The sequence below is a fragment of the Mobula hypostoma genome, chromosome 2 (genome assembly GCF_963921235.1).
Source record: "Mobula hypostoma chromosome 2, sMobHyp1.1, whole genome shotgun sequence".
Taxonomy (NCBI): domain Eukaryota; kingdom Metazoa; phylum Chordata; class Chondrichthyes; order Myliobatiformes; family Myliobatidae; genus Mobula; species Mobula hypostoma.
This window is the reverse complement of record NC_086098.1, coordinates 150,044,941-150,071,828: the sequence shown is the minus strand read 5'-3', so window position 1 is coordinate 150,071,828 and position 26,888 is coordinate 150,044,941. Positions and strand designations below refer to the sequence as shown.

The following is a 26,888-nucleotide window of genomic DNA, read 5'->3' as shown; positions in this document are numbered from 1 at the left end:
TTAAAACAACCTTTTTTCCTATACTTACTGGCATATTCATCTTCGCAGGTGAATACTTTAGCAAAATATGTGTTAAGAGTATCCACTATGTCCTTCTCTACATAATTTAACACCTCACTATTGTTCTTAATACACTTAACTTCCTCCTTGAGTTTTCTTTACTACTGAAGTATTGAAAAAAATCTCTTGGGGTCAATCTTAGAATTATCAGCAATATCCTTCTCAAACTGCCTTTTGGCGATCTGAATTTCCCTCTTGACTATAGCTCTCTTATTTTCATATGCCCTAGAGTTAACATCATTGGTATTTTTTCTGTATTCCTTGTCTAGCTGTATTTTCTTCAGTAATTTTTTGTGTAAATCTTTATTCATGCATTTAGTTGATCTGTTGTTTTTATTTCTTCTTCCGACCTTGGGTATGAAAATTTCCTGCACTGTGCGTATTACCTCTTTATATTGTTACTCAACTGACTCAACGTCAAGCAGTTCCTTCCAGTTTACCTTCTGAACTCCTTGCTGCATTTGCACAAGCTTTGCCTTTCTGAAGTGCAATTTAATGGCTTTAGTTTCTACTGACTAGTTTTTACTCCCCCAAAAAACTTCGAGACTAACAATGTTATGATCACTTGTTCCTAAAGGCGCAACAACTTACATATTCAAAATTTTACCTTGATTGGTACAGAATATCAAATCTAGTGTTAAGTGTTACGCTAACCTGCTACACTACAGTGCAGCCCATTAGGACTCTCGTTTTGCAAAGAAAGAAAATTACTTGGCCGTGGATGTTTTATTCAAGTAGTTTATGAATTTAATTGAACAGTATGGAAAGCGTTGGCTATTAATGTAAAGAATGAAAAGGCACTGAACAGTTTATTCTTGTAATTTTAAAATTATGAATAATTTTGTTTTAAAAAACAAATAATTCGAGCAGCTTCAGGGTCTGGATTATATCTATTACAATAATATTGTTTTCTCACAGATCATGTAGCCAAATTGGAATTTCCTTACCCTTTGTTCTGCTCTGCTGAAAAGGACAATTACACTTTACAAGCAAGTGCCTTGGGTCTTACATTTAGTGCATAAGTATTCTCTTGACAGCTGTAGATAACATTCCACATACTAATGATAGGTCCAAAGGATTAAAACAGGTATTCAGTGGTAGAACACCGAGCCTTTCAGAATCAGGTTTAAAGTCACTGACAAATGTCATGAAATTTGTTGTTTTGCAGCAGCAGTATATTACAATACATAATAATAAAAAAGCAGTCAAATACAAGAAGAAATAGATATATAAATTAAGGTAGTGCAAAAAGAAAGCAAAAGAAAAGAAAAAAAAATTAGTGTGGTAGTGTTCATGGGTTCATTTTCCATTCAGAAAACTGATGATGGTGGAGGGGAAGAAGCTGTTTCTAAAATGTTAAGTGTGTGTCTTCAGGCCCCGCTACTTCCTCCTTGATGGTAGCAATAAGAAGAGGGCATGTCCTGGGTGATGTGAGACCTCAATGATGGATGCTGCCTTTTTGTGGCATCACCTTTCGAAGGTGTCCTCGATGCTGGAGAGGCTGGTGCCCATGATAGGACTGACTGAGTTTACAACTTTCTACAGCTTTTTGTGGCATCACCTTTTGAAGGTATCCCCCATGATGGAGCTGTAGTTTGCAGCTTTCTGCAGCTTTTTTGAGCAGAAGTTTTATGACGTGAGCAAAACTAACCAAATTCTCCAGTGAACCAATTTATAGCAGATGTTCCATCAGGATTAGATTGGTGAGATTGATTTGTAAATGTGCTCTGGGAGTTGTAGGAAATGAGAATTAACTTTGCTGAATTTGTGTGAAATATCAAACTGATAGACCTGGGTATTGACTGGAGTTTTGATGTGACTCACTGATTTGATTCCAGTTTTACTGTGGAATATTTTTCTTGTAATCCTTTATTTTGGATGCGAGTGAGACTTATCACTTTGCACACAGGGACAATGACATCTAACAAACTTAGAAAACAGGACCTAAGTCTTGAACACAATTCATTCAAGACCAAAACACTCAAGATGCTGGAGGAACTCCGCGGTTCAGGTAGCACCTATGAATGGGAATAAACAATCAGCGTTTTGGTCTGAGACCCTTCATCAGGACTGAAAAGGAAGGGGGCAGCAGCCAGAAGATGAGGGAAGGGAGAGGAGTATGAGCTGGCAGGTGATAGGTGAGGCTAGGTGAGGGGGAGAGTGGGTGGGTGACGATGAAGTGGGAAGCTGGGTGGTGATAGGTGGCAGAGGTGAAGGGTCAAAGAGGTAGTTATCTACTAGCAGGGGGGAGTGGATCATGGGAGAAAGGGAAGGAACAGGAACCCAGGTCTCTGCACAGCAGTTGCACTTCTTTCTGATCTTAATCCTTGGGTTGAGTCGTATCAAACATCTGATAACAGTCCTCAATTCCAAAGTGTTGTAATGTTTGAATTGGCAAATTGTTCAACCTTAAATTCCAATTCCGAAATTTTGGCATTGCAAAATAATTTCAGATGAAATTCTCAATGCTGTGATGAATTTATGGAATTATTTGATTTTGAGAAAAGATGGGGTTCATTTGCTCATTATTATCATTTGAGTTAATTGATGGACTCTCCACGATCTAATTGTAAATTTTTTTGGTACTTTCTTTTTAGCTGACAGTTTGATGTTTATCTTTAGAAGCTTTATGTATGACACATGGCTCTGGGGTTGAACACCTAATGGGATTTTTCTTTTTCCCACTTTTCTTGCTTAGTAGGGGTTTTTTTTTCATCAGAAAATTTTTTTCGATCTTTATATAATTTTTTTTTCTTGAGGCATTGTAAGTGTTGTTTACTTCAATGTACTTGTGTTTATTTTGGAAAAAATAATAAAAAAGATTTGGGAAACGAATTTATGGAATTACAGTACATCTCCTTACCAAGCGTTGTCTTTGATCAGTGGTTGTAAATCAGACCTAGCCCTGTCTCAGTCTAAGCTGTCAAGTTCCAAAGCTGAAGAAATGCTGCCTGAGGCTCCTGCTTTTTTTTTCAGAGGACTTGTAAACATGACCCTAATTGGTTTGTCTAGATCAGCCTAAATTATGTGATTACGCCCAGAAGTGGAACTTGAAACTCTCAGCAGTCTGACAGGGGTGTTACTCTTGGCCAAGTTATCGTATTGTCCATTGTTATCTTGAACATGGAACCTAGAACGTTACAGAACAGTGCAGGTTCTTTGGCCCACAGTGTTGTGTTGACCTTCTAACCTATTCCAAGATCAACCTAATTCCTCACTCCCACATAGACCTCTAGTTTATTGTCATCCATGGGCCAATCTAAGAGTCTCTTAAATATCCTTAAAATATCTGCCTCTACCATACCCCTGGCAGTGTGTTCCACCCTTTGTATAAAAACCTACTTCTGACATCCCACCTATACTTTCCTCCAATAAAATTATGTCCCCTCGTATTAGCCATTGCTACCTAGGGAAAAGTCTTTGGCTATTCACTCGACCTATGCTTCTTATCATCAATCAAGTTGTCTCTCATCCTCCTTGAAACTCCTGCAGCTCCCTCACGGGGCTCATATGGAAACTTGGCTCATTAGCTAACAGCCACAGGACTCAATGGTGAGAAGGTCACCTTTCATAAACAATAGGCGTCTAGGGTCAGTATGTTTTGAGGTTCCACCAAACAGGAACATTGTGATGTTCCGATTAAAGAAACCTCGATTTGAGTGAATGCTGTGTAAATACTGCCCATACACAATTGTCAATTGGCAAGAAATAACAGATTGTAGACTGCATAAAATTATAAAGAAAGTCTATTTGCAAACTTCAGCTTTATCAAACAGTTAGTAGGAAAAAGAAAAGGAAGAAAATATAAAAGGGCCCATTACAATTAGCATTGTCCAAATGTGCACATCATCGGAGCGCATCTTGTAGCTGTCTTTTAACTCATGCGCCGGGCCCACAGTCTGCGTGAAGCATACACCCCATTCCGAACTTTGCTCAAGATCTATTTCAAACCAACGGGCTCTCTTGGGGAAATTGGCCCTTCCTCCTTGGAGCCATTAATCTGTACAAAGCTCCTTGTGTAATAGGGACGCTCCTTCCCACAGCATTCTCAGCCAGCTTCCCTCTTGTCCTCACCGCAGCTCCCGCCAAAAAAAAACAGCGAACCACACTGTCCATCACAAATCTCTCTCTGCCTCGGTCTCTTGAACTTTCTCCCGATTCTGCCACCCAGGCTAACTGACACAACATTCCTAAACTGAACATCATAGTCCTTTGCCTTTTAGCTGAAACCAAATATTCTAAAGCCAGAACACACCGCTTTTACAGAACAGTTAAAATGAAATAACTATAGCAATAGCAGTAAAAATCTTAACCAGGGCATTACACTCCAAAGATGTATGCCCCAGCTCACTCAACCTATCCTCGTTAAGACATGCCCTCTAATCCAGGCAGCATTCTGGTAGATCTCCTCTGCATCCTCTCTAAAGCTTCCACACCCTTCCTATAATGAGAGGGCCAGCACTGGACACCACACTCCAAGAGTTGTCTAACCAGGGTTTTATAGAGCGGCAACATTACCGAGTGGCTCATGAACTCAATCTCACAACTAATGAAGTCCAACACACCATATGCCTCCTTAGCCACCCTATCAACGTGTGTGGATTTTGTAATTTTTGCTTCATGTAATGAATTTTTAGTCTAAACCAAACATGAAACTGTTTTGAAAATAAATGGGAAGTGTCTCAACTAATGTTGGGTTGGTTTAGGTGATAATATTTCCAATGTAATCACCATTCAGTTCATGGTCAATATCTCCTCATGTTCTGCTAGCCGCATGTGGAATGTCAGTTGTCACTGCCTGTGAACTGGGTGTTTTTATTTATTTAGAGTTACTGAATGGGAATAGGCCCTTCCGTCCCAATAATCCCACGCTGCTCGATGACACCTGTGTGTTATGTTTTGTAACTCCAGAAACTAAGTAAAATAAAACACGGGAGTTGGGAAAATGTCTCTACTTAACTTTTACTTTAGTAAGGAACACACGTACAACATGGAGGTGTGCTAATGTATGCCATTCACGTATTTCTTACATATACCCGTAATGAATTATGTAAGTGAAACTCTGCTGGGTTCCTCGGCTGCGTAAGTCTGGGGTCCGGTCCCGCCAAACCCGTGAGATTGAGATGGTCCTCCCACCCCAAACCCCGGTCTGTGTGGATGCTGCCCTGTTACAACTCAGTGCCAAGAAATAACAGACAGCACACTGCATACGATTAAAGGAATTATATTCATGAATCTTAACTAAAGGGTTAGTAAAGAAAAGGAAGAAAAAAAGAAAAAGGGTCCATTATAATTAAACAGTGCAAAGTTGGAGTTCAACTCCTCCCAAAATTCATATCCACCGATCCTCAGTCGATCTCAGCACCTGGCTCCATCGAATCACAGTCCCCCACCGCGTCGAATCCTATAATGTGTTCTCTCCAGCGTCTCTCTCTTCCTCTCCTGCTGAACAAAGGACCCAGCTCACATTCCAAAGCACCCCATTATCTCTGACCATAATACAAACACTGCTTCTACGGAAAGACCATCATGTTAGCAGTGAAACCTTTCCCAGGGTGTTACATAAACAAAGAATGCTTAATCACACAATTTATTTACAATATTACTCAAATACTAAAAACACTACATTCCTCCCTGCTTAGCTATAAAATTCCAACTCAGTATAGATGCATAGATTTTAAATTGCCCCATTCAGGCCTAAAGATTTAATCACTGTGTCGTACTTCTTACTCCTATGGGATAATATCTTTCCTGACAAGGGTGATCACTCTGCTTCGCAGGTGAGACTTGTGGCTGTGAAACAATCTCGGGTTGTGGGGCCTCCTCTGTGATGGTTGTAGGAGTTGACTCTGGGGCTGTGGGAAATGGATCTGACAGCTCCGGACACCTTTCTTCCCTAACAATTGACGCTGCTCTCCAACTGATCGGTGTCATCTCCAGATGACATCAGATGCAATCTCCACTGTGTAGGAGAGTGGCCCAGTTCTGTCCCTAATATTTGCAAGTCCCCACTTTTGATCACCTCTGTAGTCCCTCACCAGGACTGCTTGTCCAGGAGTGAAACATCAAACTTCCTTGTTTGAGAAGGAATTTGTCTCACCTGCTTGCCTTGCATACTCCTTCTGAGATTGGGTTTGAGGAGATCCAAGCATGAGTACAAGGGATGAGACAGGACCAGCATAGCTGACGAGATGCTGGTTGTGAAGTGTGTGGCATTGCGATATGTGAGGAGGAAATTGTTGAGCTTCTCATTCAGTGTCAATGTAATATGTTCTGCTGACATTGCCTGCAATGTGTTCTCTAGACACGGGACAAACCTTTCTGGGTATCTGGGTGGTACAGTGCAGATGTAATATGTCTTATTCCATTCATTTTCAGGAATGACTGAAACTGTAGCCTAACACACCGTGGTCCATCGTCACAGAATAAACCTACTGAACCCTTGAAAACTACCTCACTTTTATTATTTCTGTTTTTGCACAATCTTTAATTTAACTAGTTTATATACATATATACTTACTGTAATTAAGTTACTTATTTCTTTCTATATTGTCATGTATTGCATTGTACAGCTGCCGCTAAGTTAACAAGTTTCACAACATATGCTGGTGATATTAAACATGATTCTGATTTGAAGTGTTCTGCAACAGCAGTCCATGAGAAGAGTCTTCCTAACACATCAACAGTGTGTGAGGCTGTATTAGAGGCTATTGGGAACACTTCTGGGCACTTTCCAGCTGCTTTCACTAGTACCAAGAAACTTATGCCCATGAATAGGCAAAATCCACATGAATCCATTGCCAGGGCAATGCTGGTCATTTCCAGAGATGGAGTGGCGCCGCTATTGGCATCTTCTGGAGGTGTTGGCATCCCAAACAGTGCATGGCAAGCTGCTCAATCTGCTGATCTACCCCAGGCCACCGGACAAAGCTTAGAGCCACCACTTTCAATTTGTAACCATATCTAGATATATCAGCATAGATGGTAGAACAACTCTCAATCCCCAAATAAGACAACCCCCATCAAGGGCAAATTCATCTTGGTGCTGTTAAAAAAAAGGAGAAACTGGAATTTCTGCTGCATATTCCAGCCATTTTGTGTTGCCATGTAGACCAATGAGAATGTAGCTAGAGGATTATCCTCTTCTGTAAATTTCCGTGCTACTTCCTTTACCAAGGGTAGACGGGACAATCTATCAGCATTTCCATGGTTAGTTGTCCTCTTTAATTCGATCTTGTAATTGTGCCCTCCAAGAAAAGAACCTATCTCTGCATTCCTGCTGCTTCTGTCAGTGGAACACCCTTCTGTGGATTGAAAATGGACATTAGTGGTTGATAATCAAACATGAGGCTAGTCTCTCTCCCGTACAAGTACTGGCTGAAATGTCTTGCATCCCAAACCATACACAAAGCTCCTCTCTGTCAATCTATGTGGAGTTTTTCTCTGCAGCAGGGGGAGAGTGGGGTGCAAAGGCCATTAGATATTCATTTCCATCACTCATAACATGCAACATAACTGCACCTATACTATAAGGTGAGGCAAACTTCACCGGACGATTTGGATCATAATATGTCTGTACAGAGTCTGATGTCACTGATTCCTTTGCCTTTTGGAAAGTCACCTCACACTAATTTGTCCATTGCCATTTCCTCATGATCTATAGTAATGATTTCAAGGATGGAGCATAGTAGGCAGGTTTGGGAAGAACCTGTTATAGTAACTGACAAATCCTAAAAAGGACCACGACTGTGACACATTCTTTGGCCTTGGGCCATCAACTACCGCTTGAATTTTCTCAGCATACTTGCGTCATCCATGTGTGTCAATGGTGTGACCACAGTAAGTGATGCTTGGTTTAAAGAATTCACATTTTCTGAATCATGCACTGAGCTCATAATCTTCTCATCATCTTAACACTGTCTTAAGATTTTGGAGATGTTCCTTATCATTCTCATTGGTAACAATGATATCATCAAGGTAACATTGAGCATCTGGGCAGCCTTGCAGCACCTGGTCCATAGTTTTCTGCCAGAATTCAGGTGTAGATGCTACTCCAAAAATTAGCCTATTATAGTGATAAAGCCTTTTGTGAGTGTTTATGATGAGAAACACTTTGGTCTCTTTTTCCATCTCCATCCAAAGGTTTATCTCAGCTAAGTCCACTTTGCTGACGTATTTCTCACTTATGTAAACAAGCAAAGAATGCTTTATAATTCAATTATTACTGAAATATTGAATACACTACAGCCAGAACTTGAGGACCTGAATTATAGGAAAAGGTTGAATAGGTTAGGACTTATTCCCTAGAATGTAGAAGGTTGAGGGGAGATTTGATGGAGGTAGTCAAAATTATGAGGAGTATAGAGAGGGTAAATGCATGCAGGCTTCTCCTACTGTTGTTGGGTGAGACTAGAACTTGTTGTCATGGGTTAGGGGTGAAGGAGAGGAAAAGATGGCGGGAGGAGAAGATGGCGACGTGACTCAGCGCGCGCAGCTCACTGGTGAAGTGATATCGTATTTGTTAAATAGGGTACCGTGCACAATTCTGATCTGATGGAGACAGCCGTAAGAAGCACGAAGGAACATCTGGAGAAACTTCTGAAATGCCCGGTTCGCTGCCGCTGCTACTGTGCAATCGAGAATCTCTGAAGGGAAGGCCCCAAAATCCTCAGCTTTGCCTGCTGCTGGCGGCTGGGGCTGGGGTCGAAGCGCTCGGCAGAGATGGTGCTTGGTGCTCGGTGTTGGAGGGCTGATCGGAGCTCGAAGTTTTCAGACGACTCAGAGTCGGACTGTGGTCGGGCATGGCAGGGAGAGTTTTCTTCCTTCTCCTGTCTGCGTGAGATGTGGGACTTTTGAGAGACTTTGAACTTTTTTTTACCTTGCCCATGGCCTGTTCTTCATCAGGTTATGGTATTGCTTGCACTGTTGTAACCATATGTTACAATTATGTGGTTTCTGTCAGTTTTTCAGTCTTGGTTCGTCCTGTGTTTCTGTGACATCACACCAGAGGAATATTGTATTATTTCTTAATGCATACATTACTAAATAACAATAAAAGAGGACTGTGCGCCCTCATAATCTAATCTAATGTGAAAAGTTTAAGGGGAACACGGGGAGACATTTCTTCACTCAGAGTGTGGTGGGAGTATGGAACGAGCTGCCAGTGGAAGTGGTGGATGTGGGTTCAGTTTCAATATTTAAGAGAAATTTGGATAGGTATGTGGATGGGAGGAGTAGGGAAGACTATGTTTCAGGTGTAGGTCAATGGGATGACGCATCTTAATACTTCGGCATCGTCCAGATGGGTGGAATGGCTTGTTTCTTAGCTGTAGTGTTTTCTGACTCCATGAATCCCTGGTAACCTCTGTATTATACTCAAGAGTCCACTCTTAATTGACTGATAATTGACAAGCAAGAATTGTACCATCAAAGCACAGATTGCTGCTATTGAGTTCATGGACTCAACACTGAATGATACTTCAGGCAAACTGTATGCATTTCCACCAATTGTACTCAGCAACATTGGTATTGGTTTCTCGTTGGCTATTTCATTTGCTTCAAAATATTGTTCAATTCATTCAGTATCCATCATCCACTTATCTGTTGTGCAATCAGATGTCTCTATCTTTCCAACCATTTCTGCTTTTTAAAACTTTATTATTATCACTCGGTAATCATTGTTTATGAATTCATGAACTTCATCCCTTTTGTGCCTTTTTTCAAACCTGACTGTCTTTCTCCCCTTCCAAAGAAGCACGTGCTGCGCTTTTTAAAAAAAATTAGAATATCTTGCTGCACTTCAACAGGTAGGTAGTCATCTTGGGTTTGTTTTAAAACTACCTCATCATCACTGTAACACACATCAAAGTTGCTGGTGAACGCAGCAGGCCAGGCAGCATCTCTAGGAAGAGGTACAGTCGACGTTTCAGGCCGAGACCCTTTGTCTGTCCTGACAAAGGGTCTCGGCCTGAAACGTCGACTGTACCTCTTCCTAGAGATGCTGCCTGGCCTGCTGCGTTCACCAGCAACTGTGATGTGTGTTGCTCGAAATTCCAGCATCTGCAGAATTCCTCGTGTTTGCGTCATCATCACTGTTATGTTTTGTAACTCCAGAAACTAACCAAAAGAAAAAAAACACGAGAGCTGGGAAGGAGTGTCCACTTAGTTTTTACTTTAGTGAGGCACGTGCATATGATTTGGTGGCATCATGACATATGCCATTTATGTACTTCTTACAATACCTAATCAAACAATGTATTTACGATATTACTCATATATTACTGAAATATTAAATGTGCCACACTGTGTAGCCAATTAACCTACCCACCTGTACGTCTTTGGAATTTGGGAGCAAAGTGGAGCACCCAGAAGAAACCCACATAGACAGGGAGAGAACACACATGTTCCTTACAGACGGCAGTGGGAAATTAACCCTAGTCGCTGGTGCTATAAAATGCTAAGATACCCACTATGTTACGTCAGGATTGGAGATAATATGTGCACATTATATTAATTGCTTTTATATTCTTTGCTGTTATGGAAAATGAGATTGAAATAACTATTTTCAAAAAGCACAAGACAGCCCCAGATTCTTGAACTGGGCTCAATTCCTGCCGCTGTTTGTAAGGAGTTTGTTCATTCTCCCCATGACTGCATGAGTTTCATCTAAGTGCTCCAGTTTCCTCCCATGTTCAATATAAAGGTTAGTGGATTAATTGGTTGCATGGGTGTAACTGGACAGCATGGTCTGGATGGCCCAGAATGGCCAGTTACCGTGATGTATCTCTAAATTAAAATAAATAAATAAAATGCTGGAGCCAAGATAACCTTCTCTTCTGTTGCTGGCTGATGTGGTTCTCTGATGGGAAGTACAGGATGGATCTTTGCTCACTGTTCAGTGGTGATGGCACACCACTGAATATGGCTCTTACTTCTGTGTGGAAGAGTTGAGGCAAATTGCAGATACATTTTGTCAGAAAGTAACTAATTTCAAACGATAGAAAGGTACCATTTAGTGAAGAAGGTAAGAGGAAACACAGGTGGTCATGGACCTGTTGGACTGAATGGCCTGCTTGATTTGTTAGAATCAGAATCAGGTTTAGTATCATTGGTATATGTCATGAGATTTGTTGTTTTGTGGCAGCAGTACTTTGCAATGCAGCTATAAAGAAGACAAGACAACAACTGTACTTCATTAGGAGTTTGAAGAGATTTGGTATGTTTCACAAAAATACTCAAAAACTTCTACAGATGTACCTAGTAGAACATTCTGACAGGCTGCATCACCCTCTGGTATGGGGAGGCTACTGCACAGGACCGAAAGAAGCAGCAGAGGGTTGTAAATTTAGTCAGCTCCATCTTGGGTACTAGCCTACAAAGTACCCAGGACATCTTCAGGGAGCGGTGTCTCAGAAAGGCAGCGTCCATTATTAAGGACCTCCAGCACCCAGGGCACGCCCTTTTCTCACTGTTACCATCAGGTAGGAGGTACAGAAGCCTGAAGGCACACACTCAGCGATTCAGGAACAGCTTCTTCCCATCTGCCATCCAATTTCTAAATGGGCATTGAAGCCATGAACACTACCTCACCTTTTTAATATATATTATTTCTGTTTTTGCATGATTTTTGATCTATTCAATATGCATATACTGTAACTGATTTATTTATTTACTTATTTTTACTTTTTTTTCTTCTTTATTAATGTGGATAAATGTGAGGTTATCCACTTTGGTGGCAAGAACAGGAAGGCAGATTACTACCTGAATGGTGTCAAGTTAGGAAAAGGGAAGTACAACGAGACCTTGTTCATCAGTCACTGAAAGTAAGCATGCAGGTACAGCAAGCAGTGAAGGAAGCTAATGGCATGTTGGCCTTCATAACAAAGCAGAGTTGAGTATAGGAACAAAGAGGTCCTTCTGCAGTTGTACAGGGCCCTGGTGAGACCACACCTGGAATATTGTGTACAGTTTTGGTCTCCAAATTTGAGGAAGGACATGCTAGCTATTGAGGGAGTGCAGCGTAGTTTCGCGAGGTTAATTCCCGAGATGGCAGGACAGTCGTATCTTGAAAGATTGGAGCGACTGGGGTTGTATACACTGGAATTTAGAAGGATGAGAGGGGATCTGATTGAAACATATAAGATCACTAAGGGATTGGACACGCTAGAGGCAGGAAACATATTTCCAATGTTGGGGGAGTCCAGAACCAGAGGCCACAGTTTAAGAATAAGGGGTAGACAATTTAGAACGGAGTTGAGGAAAAACTTTTTCACACAGAGGGTTGTGGATCTGTGGAATGCTCTGCCTCAGAAGGCAGTGGAGGCCAATTCTCTGGGTGCTTTCAAGAAAGAGTTAGAGAGAGCTCTTAAAGATAGTGGAGTCAAGGCAGGAAAAGGGTACTGATTGTGGATGATCAGCCATGATCACAGTGAATGGTGGTACTGTCTCGAAGGGCTGAATGGCCTACTCCTGCACCTATTGTCTATTGTCTATTGTATTGAACTGCTGCTGCTAAGTTAACAAATTTCACAACACATGCTGGTGATAATAAACCTGATTCTGATTCTGATCATTAATAAAAATACAAATTACAGTAAGAAATATATATATATACTTAATTTAAATAAGTAGTACAAAAAGAGAACAAAAAATGTTTTGTGCATGGTTCATTATTCGTTCAGAAATCTGATGGCGAAGGAGAAGAAGCTGTTCCTAAAACATTGAGTGTAAGTCCTCAGGCTCCTGTGCCTCCTCCTTGGTAGGAATGAAATGAGGGTATGTCCTGGGTGATGGGGGCGCAGTATGTTTCAGTTTGTAGAGAAGATTCTCTTTGAAGATATTTTGACTTTGCAAGGATGATTATTAGTATCGGTTACCATTGCTTTGTTATTGAGATACAGTGAAATGCTATCACTTAGTTAGAGATACAGTATGGCAGCTGGTCTTTCCGATCCAGTGAACCCCCGCTGCCCAATTATTCCCATGTGATCTATTAACCTACTAACCAGTACGTCTTTGGAATGTGAGAGGAAACACTCGTGGCCATTGGGAGAATATACAAACTCCTTACAGATAGCGGCAGGAATTGAACTCCGGCTTGCTGGCCGCTGTAACAGTGTTACAGTAATCGCTCTTGGCCGCCATCCAGAGGGATCATGCCACACGTAAGACATACGGCCCCGTTACATATTCGTGCACATTTTGACCCTTACAGGTTGCTGCCAATCTTCCCCTGGGTTACGTACTGAACGAAATGTGAGAGGGCATTCTGGGTAGATGGCTTACAAGTAAAATAAACAGGTGCACGTGTGTTCCTCACCTCCCTGTCTCTCGTGTGTTGTGTTATCCACAGCTGATCAGCTTCCCGGTACCACAACCATGACAGGGGCACTATGGCGGTGCCCGTATATAAACTTGTAGATGGAGCTAGAGCAGAGGAGCAGAGTCTGGCATGCAGTTGTGGGTGTTCAGGGAGTAAATTCTGGAAACACTCAAAAAGTTAGTCTGCATCTGTGGAAAGGGATGGCATTGCAGGTCAACAATCACCTATCTGTTCTGGTGAAGAATCTCTGTTAATTCTATTTCTCATTCTTTATATATGCAGCTTGATATATGTGCTTCTAACATTTTCAGTTTTTTCTTAGATTCCCACCATATGAATTTTTAAAAATTTTCCATCTTGATAAAGATGTGGCACTTTTGTGAATGTGTTCTGAAAATTAAGAATTATAGTAATGTCTCAATTTCTTATCAGACTCTAGTCTATGCGGCTTTAAGAGTGAAGTTTAATGTTCAAAGTTCAAAGTAATTTTTTTATAAAATTATATATGCAGTATGTCACCATATACTACCCTGAGATTCATTTATTAACAGAACAAATATATTCATTAACAGAAAAAATGCCTCTTGTGTTTGCATTCAATAATTTGAAACTGAAACTTTTGCTTTGTCCTTTGGCAGGAGTTGCTGAAAGATCCTCTGTACATTGGACTGAGGCACAAAAGAATAAGAGGTCAAGAATATGATGATCTTTTGGAAGAGTTTATGCAGGCAGTAACTGAGAGGTTTGTGTATTTTTCATTTGCCATGTGCTTCCTTCTATGGTGCACAGGAGATTAATGTGCAATATTGTTCAGCTGCGCCGAGCAGTTTCACTTATAGTCAGCTTTATTCTCCATTTATGATGAAGGGTCTCAGCCCAAAACATTGACTTTTTATTCCCACCATAGGTGCTGCCTGACCTGAGATCCTCCAGCATTCTGTGTGTGTTGCTTTGGAGTTCCAGCGTCTGCAGAGTCTGCTGTATTTATTAATTCTGTCTGGTCAATATTGCTAATTTAACATAGAACATAACAGCAGAGTACAGGTCCTTTGGCCTATGATGTGGTGCTGACTTTTTAACTTGTATCAAGTTCAAATTAACACCTATAGTAACCAAACCAACTCCCCCATAGCCCTCCAATTTGCTTTCATCCATGTGCCTATCTATGATTTCTTAAATGGCCGTAATGTATCTGCACCCCTGGCAGGGCATTACTTGTATCAACCACTCTCTGTGTGAAAATCCTACCTCTGACACCCCCTCCCCCATACTTTATTCTAGTCACCTTATAATGATGCCCCCTCATATTAGCCATTTCCGCCCTGGAAAAGGTCTCTGGCTGTCCACTTGATCTATGCCTCTTATCTTGTACGCCTCTGTCAAGTCACCTCTCATCCTCCTTCGCTCCAGAGAGAAATGCCCTAGCTCGCTCAACCAATCCTCGTAAGACATGCTCCCTAACCCAGGTAGTATCCTGGTAAATCTTCACTGCTCCCTCTCCAAAGCTTCCGTCTCCTTCCTATAACACTGGAGAGCATTTTTTTCAGAAGTGTTGCTTCCTCATTATATTTTTTGTTTTTTAATGGACAGCTTGTTGCTAAACAGATATATAATTTCAGACTACTTGTATCATAATCATGAAATTTTAAGAAATTAACTTTTATTGAATATAATGTGTTTAATTGCATAACAGTGCAGATGCTTTGCAATATTCAACTAAGCTAAAAATGTTTTGCTGATGATTTTAATTTGTACTCAGTGTCTGAGGCTTCTCACTTAAATGCCCCACAGTAATCAGCCAGCATTGATGGATTCCAGTTGCTCTGATACTGTTTCTCCATGACTTCAGTGTCCTGGTGAAACTTTTCACCATGCTTGTCACTGACAGCACAGAGGTTTGCAAGGAAGAAGTCTAAATAGGAAGGCAGAAAATGAATCTTTAGTGACATGTTGCACTTCATAGTTTTATATGCTTGATGTGTATTGCCAAGCAGCTGCATGCAGTTTGCATTCCATGTGATTTTCTCCGGTCCCAGTAAATGTTCTTTGAACTGCCAGTCATTGATGACCTGTTTGATTTGTGGACCAACAAAAATGCCTACTGTAATCTTGGCATCAGTTATTCTGGGGAACATCTGTATCAAATATTGAAATCCTTCACGGAAATTTATAGCCTTTCTAAAACTTGTCCTGCCATGCAGCAGCTACCCTGCCTAAGCATGTCTGGACAAGATAGGAAACTTCTCAGCTTGCATTGTGGCAACGTTTTAATTGACCTGAATTGTGAATTGAATTAACAAATATAGATGATTTCAAAACAATGGCGTGTGATAGGGAAATTTCATGGTGATTTTCATGTTCAGCAGCCCAAAATCCGTAAGATGCACTGAAAAGTGTTCAGGAAGCAAAATCTTTCTTGTTCAGTGTAATCACATGACCAGAACTGAACACAATATTCCAAGTGTGTCTAACCAGGATATTAGGATTTTAATGAGCTGCAACATTACCCTGTGGTTCTCCTATCACTCCTGGACGCCTGAATCCATACACCCACTACTGTCTGTAGAAAAAAACCTACGTCTGACAGCCCCACTTCCTTACCTCTAATCACTTTAAAAATATGCCCCCTCTTATTAGCTATTTCCGCCTTGGGAAAAAGTCTCTGGCTGTCCATTGATCTATGCCTCTGATCATCTTCTACACCTTTTATCCTCCTATGCTCCAAAGAGAAAAAAGTCTAAATTTGCTTCTTTATGACTTGGATAGTGTTACTCATGGGTTGTAGCCTGAAGCTTTCCAGACATACTTTCCAGAATTGTCTGAGGATTTCAGAGACCCTTTTATTTTCTGTACTGTCTTCTTGTAACTTAATCGGTCCCTGGAGGAGTTTTTCATACAGATTACATTCCATGTCTGTTTAATGTGTAGGAATATTTACTCAGCACCTCATTTCTCACCCACAGGCTCCTGTTCACTGGAACAGACACTCTGTGAGTGAGTGAGTGAGTGTGTGTGTGTGTGTGTGTGTGTGTGTGTGTGTGTGTGTGTGTGTGTGTGTATATAAATACTTACTGGCCCTGTTTCTCACCCACAGTTCCCGTTCCCTGGAGCAGACACTCATTGTGTACGTGTGAGACGACTTAACTTACTGAAACTGATTTTTCAGAACTATGTCGCAAACTTTATTGTTTCGTTAATTTTTCAGTCCCAGTGAGGCATATTTTGCTATTTGTTATTTTTTTATCAATAGCCTGCCCTCAGGATCCAGAATGTCTTATTTCCTCTCTGGCTTTGTCTAATATCTTATAATCCTGAAACAACTATCATTTTTATTCCATTCAGGAACACACATTAAAGTAATTTAAAAATCAGTGTAAAAACAGGAGGTTTATTTTTAATTTGGAAGGCAACAAATAAAAGCACGGGAAAAAATAAAATATGATTTTTCAGTTTCTTCTTCAACGCTTCTTCAGTTCCTCACTCTGGCCTCTTCCCTCTTCCCCTCACTTGCCTATCTCATCCCTCCTTCCCTCTTCCCCTCACTTGCCTATCTCATCCCTCCTTCCCTCTTCCCCTCACTTGCCTATCTCATCCCTCCTTCCCTCTTCCCCTCACTTGCCTATCTCATCCCTCCTTCCTTCTTCCCCTCACTTGCCTATCTCATCCCTCCTTCCCTTTCTCCCTGTAGTCCACTCTCCTTTCCTATCAGATTTGTTGTTCTCCAGCCCTTTACCTATATCACCTCCCAGACTCTTCCTTCATTCCGCTCTCCCACCCATCTGGATTCACCTATCACCCTCCAGCTTGTACTCCCCGCACCTCCGATTTGCCGACAATCACAACAGGTCAACAACAGATGCCATTTCATTGGCTGTTCACTCAATCCTGGAACATTTAGACAGCAAAGATGACTATATCAGGATGGTCTTCATTGACTACAGTTCGGCATTCAATATTATCATCCCCTCAAAACTAATCAATAAGCTTTAAGACCTAAGCCTCAACACCTCCTTGTGCAACTGGATTCTCGATTTCTTCACTTGCAGACCCCAGTCAGTTTGGATTGGCAACAACATTTCCTCCACAATCTCTGTCAGTACAGGAGCACTGTAAGGTTGTGTGCTTAGTCCCCTGCTCTATTCCCTTTACACTTACGACTGCATGGCTAAGTGCAGCTCCAATGGCATTTACAAGTTTGCTGATGACACCACTGTTGTTGGCCGAATCAAAGGTGGTGACAAATGAGTGGTGTCACAACAACATCCTCTCACAATGTCAGCAAGACTAAGGAGCTGATTATTGACATGGGGAGGAGGAAACGAGAAGTCAGTGAATCATCAGAGGATCAGAGGTGGAGAGGGTCAGCATCGTTAAATTCCTTGATGTTAGCATTTCAGAGGATCTGTCCTGGGCCCAGAATGTAGGTGCAATTACAAAGGAAGCACGGCAGCGCCTCCACTTCCTTAGGAGTTTGTGAAGATTCGGCATGTCATCTAAAACTCTGGCAAATTTCTGTCCATGTGTGGTGGAGCATACATTGAATGGCTGCACCACAGCCTGGTATGGAAACACCAATGCCCTTGAATGGAAAACCCTACAGAAGTAGTGGATATAGGTAAAGCCCTCCCCACTAGTGAGCACATCTACACAGGGCGCAGTCGAGGGAAAGCAGCATCCATCATCAGGGACCCCCACCATCCAGGCCATGCTCTCTTCTTGCTGCTGCCATCAGGAAGAAGGTACTGGAGCCTCAGGACCCACATCACCAGGTTCAGGAACAGTTATTACCCCTCAACCATCAGGCTCTTGAACCAGAGAGGATAGCTTCACTCACCCCATCACTGAATTGTTCCCACAACCTATGGACTCACTTTCAAAAGCTCTTCAACTCATGTTCTCAATATTTATTGCTTATTTATTTATTATTTTTTTTTGTATTTGCACAGACTTTTTGTCTTTTTCACATTGGTTGTCCTATTGGGTGCAGTCTTTCATTGACTCCATTGTGCTTTTTGGGTTTACTGTGTATGTCCACAAGAAAGTGAATCCTGAGGTAGTATATAGTGACGTATACAATAGCATGCAAAAGTCTGGGCACCCCTGGTCAAAATTTCTGTTACTGTGAATAGCTAAGTGAGTAAAAGATGACCTGATTTCCAAAAGGCATAAAGTTAAAAGTGACATATTTCTTTAATATTTTAAGCAAGATTACTTTTTTATTTCCATCTTTTACAGTTTCAAAATAACAAAAAAGGAAAAGGGCCCGAGGCAAAAGTTCGGGCACCCTGCATGGTCAGTACTTAGTAACACCCACTTTGGCAAGTATCACAGCTTGTAAATGCTTTCTGTAGCCAGTTAAGGGTATTTCGATTCTTGTTTGGGGGATTTTCGCCCATTCTTCCTTGCAAAGACTTCTAGTTCTGTGAGATTCTTGGGCCGTCTTGCATGCACTACTCTTTTGAGGTCTATCCACAGATTTTGGATGATGTTTAGGTCGGGGGACTATGAGGGCCATGGCAAAACCTTCAGCTTGCACCTTTTGAGGTAGCCCATTGTGGATTTTGAGGTGTGCTTAGGATCATTATCCTGTTGTAGAAGCCATCCTCTTTTCATCTCCACAAACATGAGGAAATCTGCAGATGCTGGAAATTCAAGCCACACACTGCAAAGTTGCTGGTGAAGGCAGCAGGCCAGGTAGCATCTCTAGGAAGAGGTACAGTCGACGTTTCAGGCTGAGACACTTCGTCAGGACTCCTTCATCCTGACGAAGGATCTCGGCCCGAAACGTCAACTATACCTCTTCCTAGAGATGCTGCCTGGCCTGCTGTGTTCACCAGCAACTTTGAAGTGTGTGGCTCTTTTCATCTTCAGCTTTTCTACAGGCAGTGTGATATTTGCTTCCAGAATTTACTGGTACTTAATTGAATTCATTCTTCCCTCTACCAGTGAAATGTTCCCTGTGCCACTGGCTGCAACACAAGCCCAAAGCATGATCGATCCACCCCCCTGCTTAACAGTTGGAGAGCTGTTCTTTTCATGAAATTCTGCACCCTTTTTTGTCCAAACATACCTTTGCTCATTGCAGCCAAAAAGTTCTATTTTAACTTCAACAGTCCACAGGACTTGTACTTGTTTCCAAAATGCATCAGGCTTGTTTAGATGTTCCTTTGCAAACTTCTGATGCTGAATTATGTGGTGAGGATGCAGGAAAGGTTTTCTTCTGATGACTCTTCCATGAAGATCATATTTGTGCAGGTGTCGCTGCACAGTAGAACAGTGCACCACCACTCCAGAATCTGCTAAATCTTCCTGAAGGTCTTTTACAGTCAAACGGGGGTTTTGATTTGCCTTTCAGGCAATCATATGAGCAGTTCTCTCAGAAAGTTTTCTTGGTCTTCCAGACCTCAACTTGACCTCCACTGTTCCTGTTAACTGCCATTTCTTAATTACATTACGATCTGAGGAAACGGCTACCTGAAAACACTTTGCTATCTTCTTATAGCCTTCTCCTGCTTTGTGGGCATCATTTATTTTAATTTTCAGAGTGCTAGACAGCTGCTTAGAGGAGCTCATGGCTGCTGATTCTTGGGACAAGGTTTGAGCAGTCAGGGTATTTATAAAGCTCTGAAATTTGCATCACCTGGCCTTTCCTAACGATGACTGTGAACAAGCCATAGCCCTAACAAGCTAATTAAGGTCTGAGACCTCGGTAAAAGTTATCTGAGAGCTCAAATCTCTTGGGGTGTCCAAACTTTTGCGTGGTGCTCTTTTCCTTTTTTACACTCTAAAATTGTACAAAACAAAAATAATACACTAATCTTGCTGAAAATGTTGAAAAGAATGTTTCATCTTTAACTTCATGACTTTTGGAGATCAGTTCATCTTCTACTCACTTAACTTTTCACAGTAACAGAAATTTTGACCAGGGGTGCCCAAATCTTTGCATGCCACTGTATGTACTTTGGTAATAAATTTATTTTGACTTTAATTCTGACCTTTTTATTCTGGTTTCTTCCCCTTTCCTTTCCAGTCCTGATGAAGGGCCTTGGCCCGAAACATCAACTGTTTATTCATTTCCATAGATGCTGTCTGACCTGCTGAGTTCCTCCAGCATTTTGTCTGCATTGCTCTGGATTTCCAGCATCTGCAGACTCTCTTGTGTATATGATTTTACTGGTGTTTGAATTGGTTACCACTGGCCTTTTGCTACTGCTTAAGCATTTGTCAGCACACACCAATGCTGGTGATTGACACGTCATTTCAAATGTGGTTCAGGCTCTAGTAAATCTGAAAGTGGTCATCTTTGTGATAATTACGTTCTCCTCCATGTGTTGGACTTGCTTGCAATATCACTCCACTAAACAATAACCTTATTGTGTCAAAGTGAACCAGCAAACTTGCTAAGATCGTACCAGGTAATTGACTAAAAGAAAGAATAAGGTCATTAACTTAGCTCAGTTATTCTTTCTTCATTTCATAGTCTGGCCTGGTGGGTACGTAAAAGAAAACTAGCTTTATTTGTCACATGCATATACAGTGAATGAGAAGGATGTCAGAGGTAATTGCCCCTTAACCTGGTGGCTTGTGATCCGAGACTCCTGAACCTCACTATTACCATCAAACAGGAGGAACAGGAGTCAATACCCTGCAGCCATCAGGTTTCTGGACCCTCCTCATTCACCTTGGTACTGGACGGACTCCTCAGCCTGTGGACTCACTGCTGGGCGCTCCGCTGCTCAAGCTCTGTGCTTTAGTTGCTTATTTTTTTTTATTATTTGCATGATTCATCCTCTTTTGTACATTGGATATTTTTCAGCCTTTGTTGTGTGTGTGTATTTTTCTATGGATTCTGTTGTATTTGTTTGTTTTCTTGTGTGTGCCTGCAAGAAAGTGAATCTCAAGTTTGTATATAGTATAATACTCTGATAATATATTTACTTTGAACTTTTGAACTATGAGGTTTAAGTGGTGGTTATGCGGAACATTCTGCCACGAGTGGAGGCAGATACATTATGAATAATTTGGGAGACTCTTAGATAGGCACATGGATGATCGAAAAATGGAGGGCTATGTAGGAGGAAAGGTTAGATTGATCTTAGAGTAGGTTAAAAGGTCAGCACAACATCATGGGCCAAAGGGCCTGTACTGTGCTCCAGTGTTCTATGCTTTATGTTCTAGATGAAAAACAAGACATTCATTTCTACAAAAAACATACATCAGTACAGGACCCTGAATACATATGCACAATGTTTTAGGAACAGCTTTTTCTCCACCACCATCAGATTTCTGAATGGTCAATATACCCCTATACACCACTCACTATTTTTCTTTTTTTGCTGTCTTTGGCACTTATGAAAATTAGGCACACAGATGATAGAGAAATGGAGGGCTATGTAAGAGGGAAGGGTTAGATTGATCTTCAAGTAAGTTACAGGCCAGAACAACATTGTGGGCTGAAGGGCCTGTACTGTGCTGTACTGTTCTATGTTCTTATCAAATCAGTGAAGATTGTGCTGGGCAGCCCATACTTCCAGCGCCAACGTAGCATGCCCACAACTCACTATCCCTAACCTGTATGTCTTTGGATTGTGGGAGGAGACCTTACAATTTGGAATCAATATATATCAAAAACCACATCTCGATGTGGTGTAGTTTCAAGCCTTGAATTTCAAGAGCTCTTTGGTATAAATAAATGCAGCAACTTTATAACAGGGTACATGGTTAAGCTGTTTATAACCAAGATCAGAGATGAAATTATTTTAATAAATGAAGAGTAGGAGTTGAATTAACTACAGTGACTTTGAATTTTAATGTAAACCACTTTCCCTGGTTGAGGCAATTTAAATGGATTTGATACAGACTGGTCCCAAAATGACCTGAATTAAATGTGCTCAACTTGGCAAACTGAAGTTCCCTTGGCATTATAAAAGCTGAGAATGAAATGTGTGTTTATACAAATTCCTTAACCTCTGGCTCAATCTATCATACTGCTTCTAGTGAGATGCAATCTTTGGCAAATGAACTGCTAAAGATAGCATCTTAATCTGACATATAAAAGCCATCAGACCATAAGACATAGAAGCAGAATTAGGCCACTTAGCCTATCAAGTTTGCTCTTCCATTCCATCATGACTGATTTATTATCCCTCTCAACCCCATTCTCCTGCCTCCTCCTCCTATCTTTTGACATCCTAACTAATTCAGAACCTATCAACCTCCAGTTTAAATATACTCCATGATGTGGCCTCCACATCCGTTTATGGCAAAGAATTCCACAGATTCTCCACCCTCTGGCTAAAGAAATTCCTCCTCATCTCTGTTCTAAATTGACATCACTCTATTCTAAGATTGTTGCCTCTGGTCCATGACTCTCCCAGCACTACAGGAAACATCCTGTCCACATGCACTTTATCCAGGCCTTTCAATATTTGATCATTTGCAATGAGATCCCCCCTCGTTCTTCTAAATTTCAGTGTGTACAGGCCCAGAGCCATCAAATGCTCCATTATCCTTTCATTCCCAGAATCATTCTCGAGAACTTTCTCTGGATCCTCTCCATCTGCGTCATTCCATTTACCCCAAAAAGTGCATTACAAGTGCCTTGAACAACTTTTAGCAAACTCACAAACTTATGTCATTGTTTAAATCTTAATGAAAAGTTCAGATAGATGTCAGAGGGCTGGTGGGACGATAGAGGGGCTGCAATCAGGGAGCAGTAAAAACGATTATATGTAAAATCTGACCCAATTTATTGCAAAATGCTTGGTGTTGTTGTCTGGCTCTCAGAAAGATTCGACAGCTGCTCAACCTATTTCAAACCATTTTCTAAAATGGAATCACCTTAGGCTGGGTTCCTGCGGCAGACAAATGGAGATGGAAGCATTTGGAACAGAAGGTGAGGGGGAGGGGGTTCATGTAGGAAAATGGTGCTGTGTTGAGATAAAATTAGATTAGCTTTATTTGTCACATGTACACTGCAACTTACGGTTACAAGTACCACCTCACTTCATGCGCTAACATAGTATGCCCTCAAGTTACTAACCCGAACCTGTACATCTTTAAAATGTGGGAGAAAACCCATGTGGTCACGGGGAGAGTGTACATATTCCTTACAGACTGCAGTGGGAATTGAACCGTGATCTTACTGCTGCTGGTGTATTAGCGGCTATCACTGTACTACCGTGCTGCCGCATAAGACCATAAGACAAAGGAGCAGAAGTCGGCCATTCGGCTCATCGAGTCTGCTCTGCCATTCTATCATGAGCTGATCCATTCTCCCATTCAATCCCACTCCCCTGCCTTCTCACCATCACCTTTGATGCCCTGGCTACTCAGATACCTATCAATCTCTGCCTTAAATACACCCAATGACTTGGCCTCCACTGCTGCCCCTGGCAACAAATTCCATAGATTTACCACCCTCTGGTTAAAATATTTCTTTGCATCTTTGTTCTGAATGGGCTCCCTTCAATCCTTAAGTCATGCCCTCTCATAATAGACTCCCCCACCATGGGAAACAACTTTGCAACATCCACTCTGTCCATGCCTTCCAACATTCAAACTGTTTCTATGAAGTCCCCCCTCATTCTTCTAAACTCCAAGGAGCACAGTCCAAGAACGGTCAAATGTTCTTCATATGTTAACCCTCTCATTCCTGGAATCATTCTAGTGAATCTTCTCTGAACTTTCTCCAACGTCAGCACATCCTTTCTTAAATAAGGAGCCCAAAACTGCACACAGGACTCCAAGTGAGGTCTTACCAGTGCCTTATAGAGTATCAACATCACATCCCTGCTCCTATACTCTATTCCTCTAGAAAAGAATGCCAATATTGCATTCGCCTTCTTCACTACCGACTCAACCTGGAGGTTAACATTAAGGGAATCCTGTACGAGGACTCCCAAGTCCCGTTGCATCTCAGAACTTTGAATTCTCTCCCCATTTAAATAATAGTCTGCCCGTTTATTTCTTCTACCAAAGTGCATCCGTTAGTCTTGCGAGACCATGGATCTGCGCCTGGAAAGTCTTCACTCTCCAGGGCGCAGGCCTGGGCAAGGTTGTATGGAAAACTGGCAGTCACCCATGCTGCAAGTCTCCCCTCTCCACGACGCCGATGTTGTCCAAGGGAAGGGCAAGGGCCGATACAGCTTGGCACCAGTGTCGTCGCAGAGCACTGTGTAGTTAAGTGCCTTGCTAGGAAACAACACGCTGCCACGGCTGGGGCTCGAACTCATGACTTTCAGATCGCTAGTCGAATGCCTTAACCACTTGGCCACGTGCATAACCATACACTTTCCAACATTGTATTTCATTTGCCACTCCTCTGCCCATTCTTCCAGTCTATCCAAACCTCTCTGCAGACTCTCTGTTTCCTCAGCACTATCTTTGTATCATCAGCAAACTTAGCCACAAAGCCATCTAATCCATAATCCAAATTGTTGATGTACAATGTAAAAAGAAGCGGCCCCAACACGGACCCCTGTGGAACACCACTGGTAACTGGCAGCCAACCAGAATGGGATCCCTTTATTCCCACTCTCTGTTTCCTGCCAATCAGCCAACGCTCTATCCACGTATGTAACTTTCCCGTAACTCCATGGGCTCTTATCTTGTTTAGCAGCCTCATGTGTGGCACCTTGTCAAAGGCCTTCTGAAAATCCAAATATACAACATCCACTGCATCTCCCTTGTCTAGCCTACTTGTAATTTCTTCAAAAAAATTGCAATAGGTTTGTCAGGCAGGATTTTCCTTTAAGGAAACCATGCTGAGTTCTGCCTATCTTGTCATATGCCTCCAGGTACTCAGTAACCTCATCCTTGACAATCGACTCCAACAACTTCCCAACCACTGATATCAAGCTAACAGGTCTATGATTTCCTTTTTGCTTCCTTCTTAAATAGTAGAGTGACATTTTCAATCTTCCAGTCCTCCGGAACCATGCCAGAATCTACACTGACTTTTGAAAGATCATTGCTAATGCCTCCACAATCTCCACAGCTACTTCCTTCAGAACACTAGGGTGCATTCCATCTGGTCCAGGAGATTTATCTACCTTTAGACTATTCAACTTCCTGAGTAATTTCTCTGTCGTAAATGTGACTGTGCACACTTCTCTTCCCTGCCACCCTTGAGTGTGCGGTATACTGCTGATGTCTTCCTCAGTGAAGACTGATGCAAAATACTCGTTCAGTTCCTCTGCCATCTCCTTATCTCCCATTACAATTTCTCCAGCATCGTTTTCTATCGGTCCTATATCTACCCTCACCTATCTTTTACTCTTTATATACTTGAAAAAGCTTTCAATATCCTCTTTGATATTATTTGCTAGCTTCCTTTCATAGTTCATCTTTTCCCTCTTAATGACCTTCTTAGTTTTCTTTTGTAAGCTTTTAAAAACTTAATATCAGCCGTGATCTTAATTCGAGATGTGAAGTGCTAAGTAATTCACTCGTGCCTCAATCTTTAGCAAAATTTTCTTTGGCCAAATATCATTTTTGTTCAGGTTGATAATATCAATTGTGTCTTTAATCGGGGATCCGTTCAGTTTTGGATCAGAAGGTTATGGGTTTAAGTTTCAAATCACTAATTTGTTCCAAGTTTTATATTCCTGGATATGGTCTTATTTCAACCAAAACTAGTTCAAACTCACTCAGTGGTCGGAAGATCCCATCTAACTCCTTTTGTATTTAAAGGAGAGCAGGGGCATTATTCCTACTTTTTTAGCTGAAGTATTTCCTGCATCAATATCTAAAACACGCACAAATTCCTGGAGGAACTCAGCAGATCAGGTAGAATCTATGGAGGGGAATAAGTAGGCAACGTTTCAGGCCAAGGCCATTCAGCAGGTCCTGACTGTTTATTCCCCTCCATAGATGCTGCCTGACCTGCTGAGTTTCTCCTGCATTTTGTGTGTGTTGCTCTGGATTTCAAGTTCAAGTTTATTGTCATTCAAATATACTACCAAACAAAACAACATTCTGCTGGTCCAAGGTGCACTCACACACACACAACACATAAAGTAGTATTACCACAAATAGATTAACAAATAAAATATACTCCAGCAGATGGGTGTTTAGCACAAGGTGCAGTTATGACACAAGTTAAAAAGTAAAACAGTGTAACGACACTAGCACTTCATATGTGATGACACCCGACTGGTGACAGGGAGTTCAGTCGTCTTCCAGCCTGTGGGAAGAAGCTGTTTCCCATGCTAACAGCTCTTGTTTTAATGCTATGGTACCTCCTGCCTGATGGTAGGGGGTCAAAGAGATTGTGATTAATCCAGTCAAAGAGATTGGTTTACCATCAGCTGCAGAGTATTTTGTGCTTATTCAAGATTCAGCATTCAAGTTGTTTAATATCATTTCCTGTACACAAGTGTATTGGGACACAAAATAATTGTTACTCTGGATCTGATGCAGCACAAAAAAAACACAATAAGATAAAGAACACAATAATGTTTTTATTATTTTACAATATTGAATTACAGTGGATTTAATTTGACTT

The 26,888-nt window shown here is 41.5% G+C and overlaps 1 protein-coding gene across 1 annotated transcript in view; it reads left to right on the top strand.

The window, feature by feature from the left end:
• me1 (malic enzyme 1, NADP(+)-dependent, cytosolic) overlaps nucleotides 1-26,888 on the top strand; it is a 481,492-nt gene that overhangs the window by 247,101 nt on the left and 207,503 nt on the right. Inside the window, exon 6 of the mRNA XM_063040862.1 lies at nucleotides 14,020-14,123. Coding sequence (XP_062896932.1) covers nucleotides 14,020-14,123 — 104 coding nt within the window. The remainder of the gene's footprint in view (nucleotides 1-14,019; nucleotides 14,124-26,888) is intronic.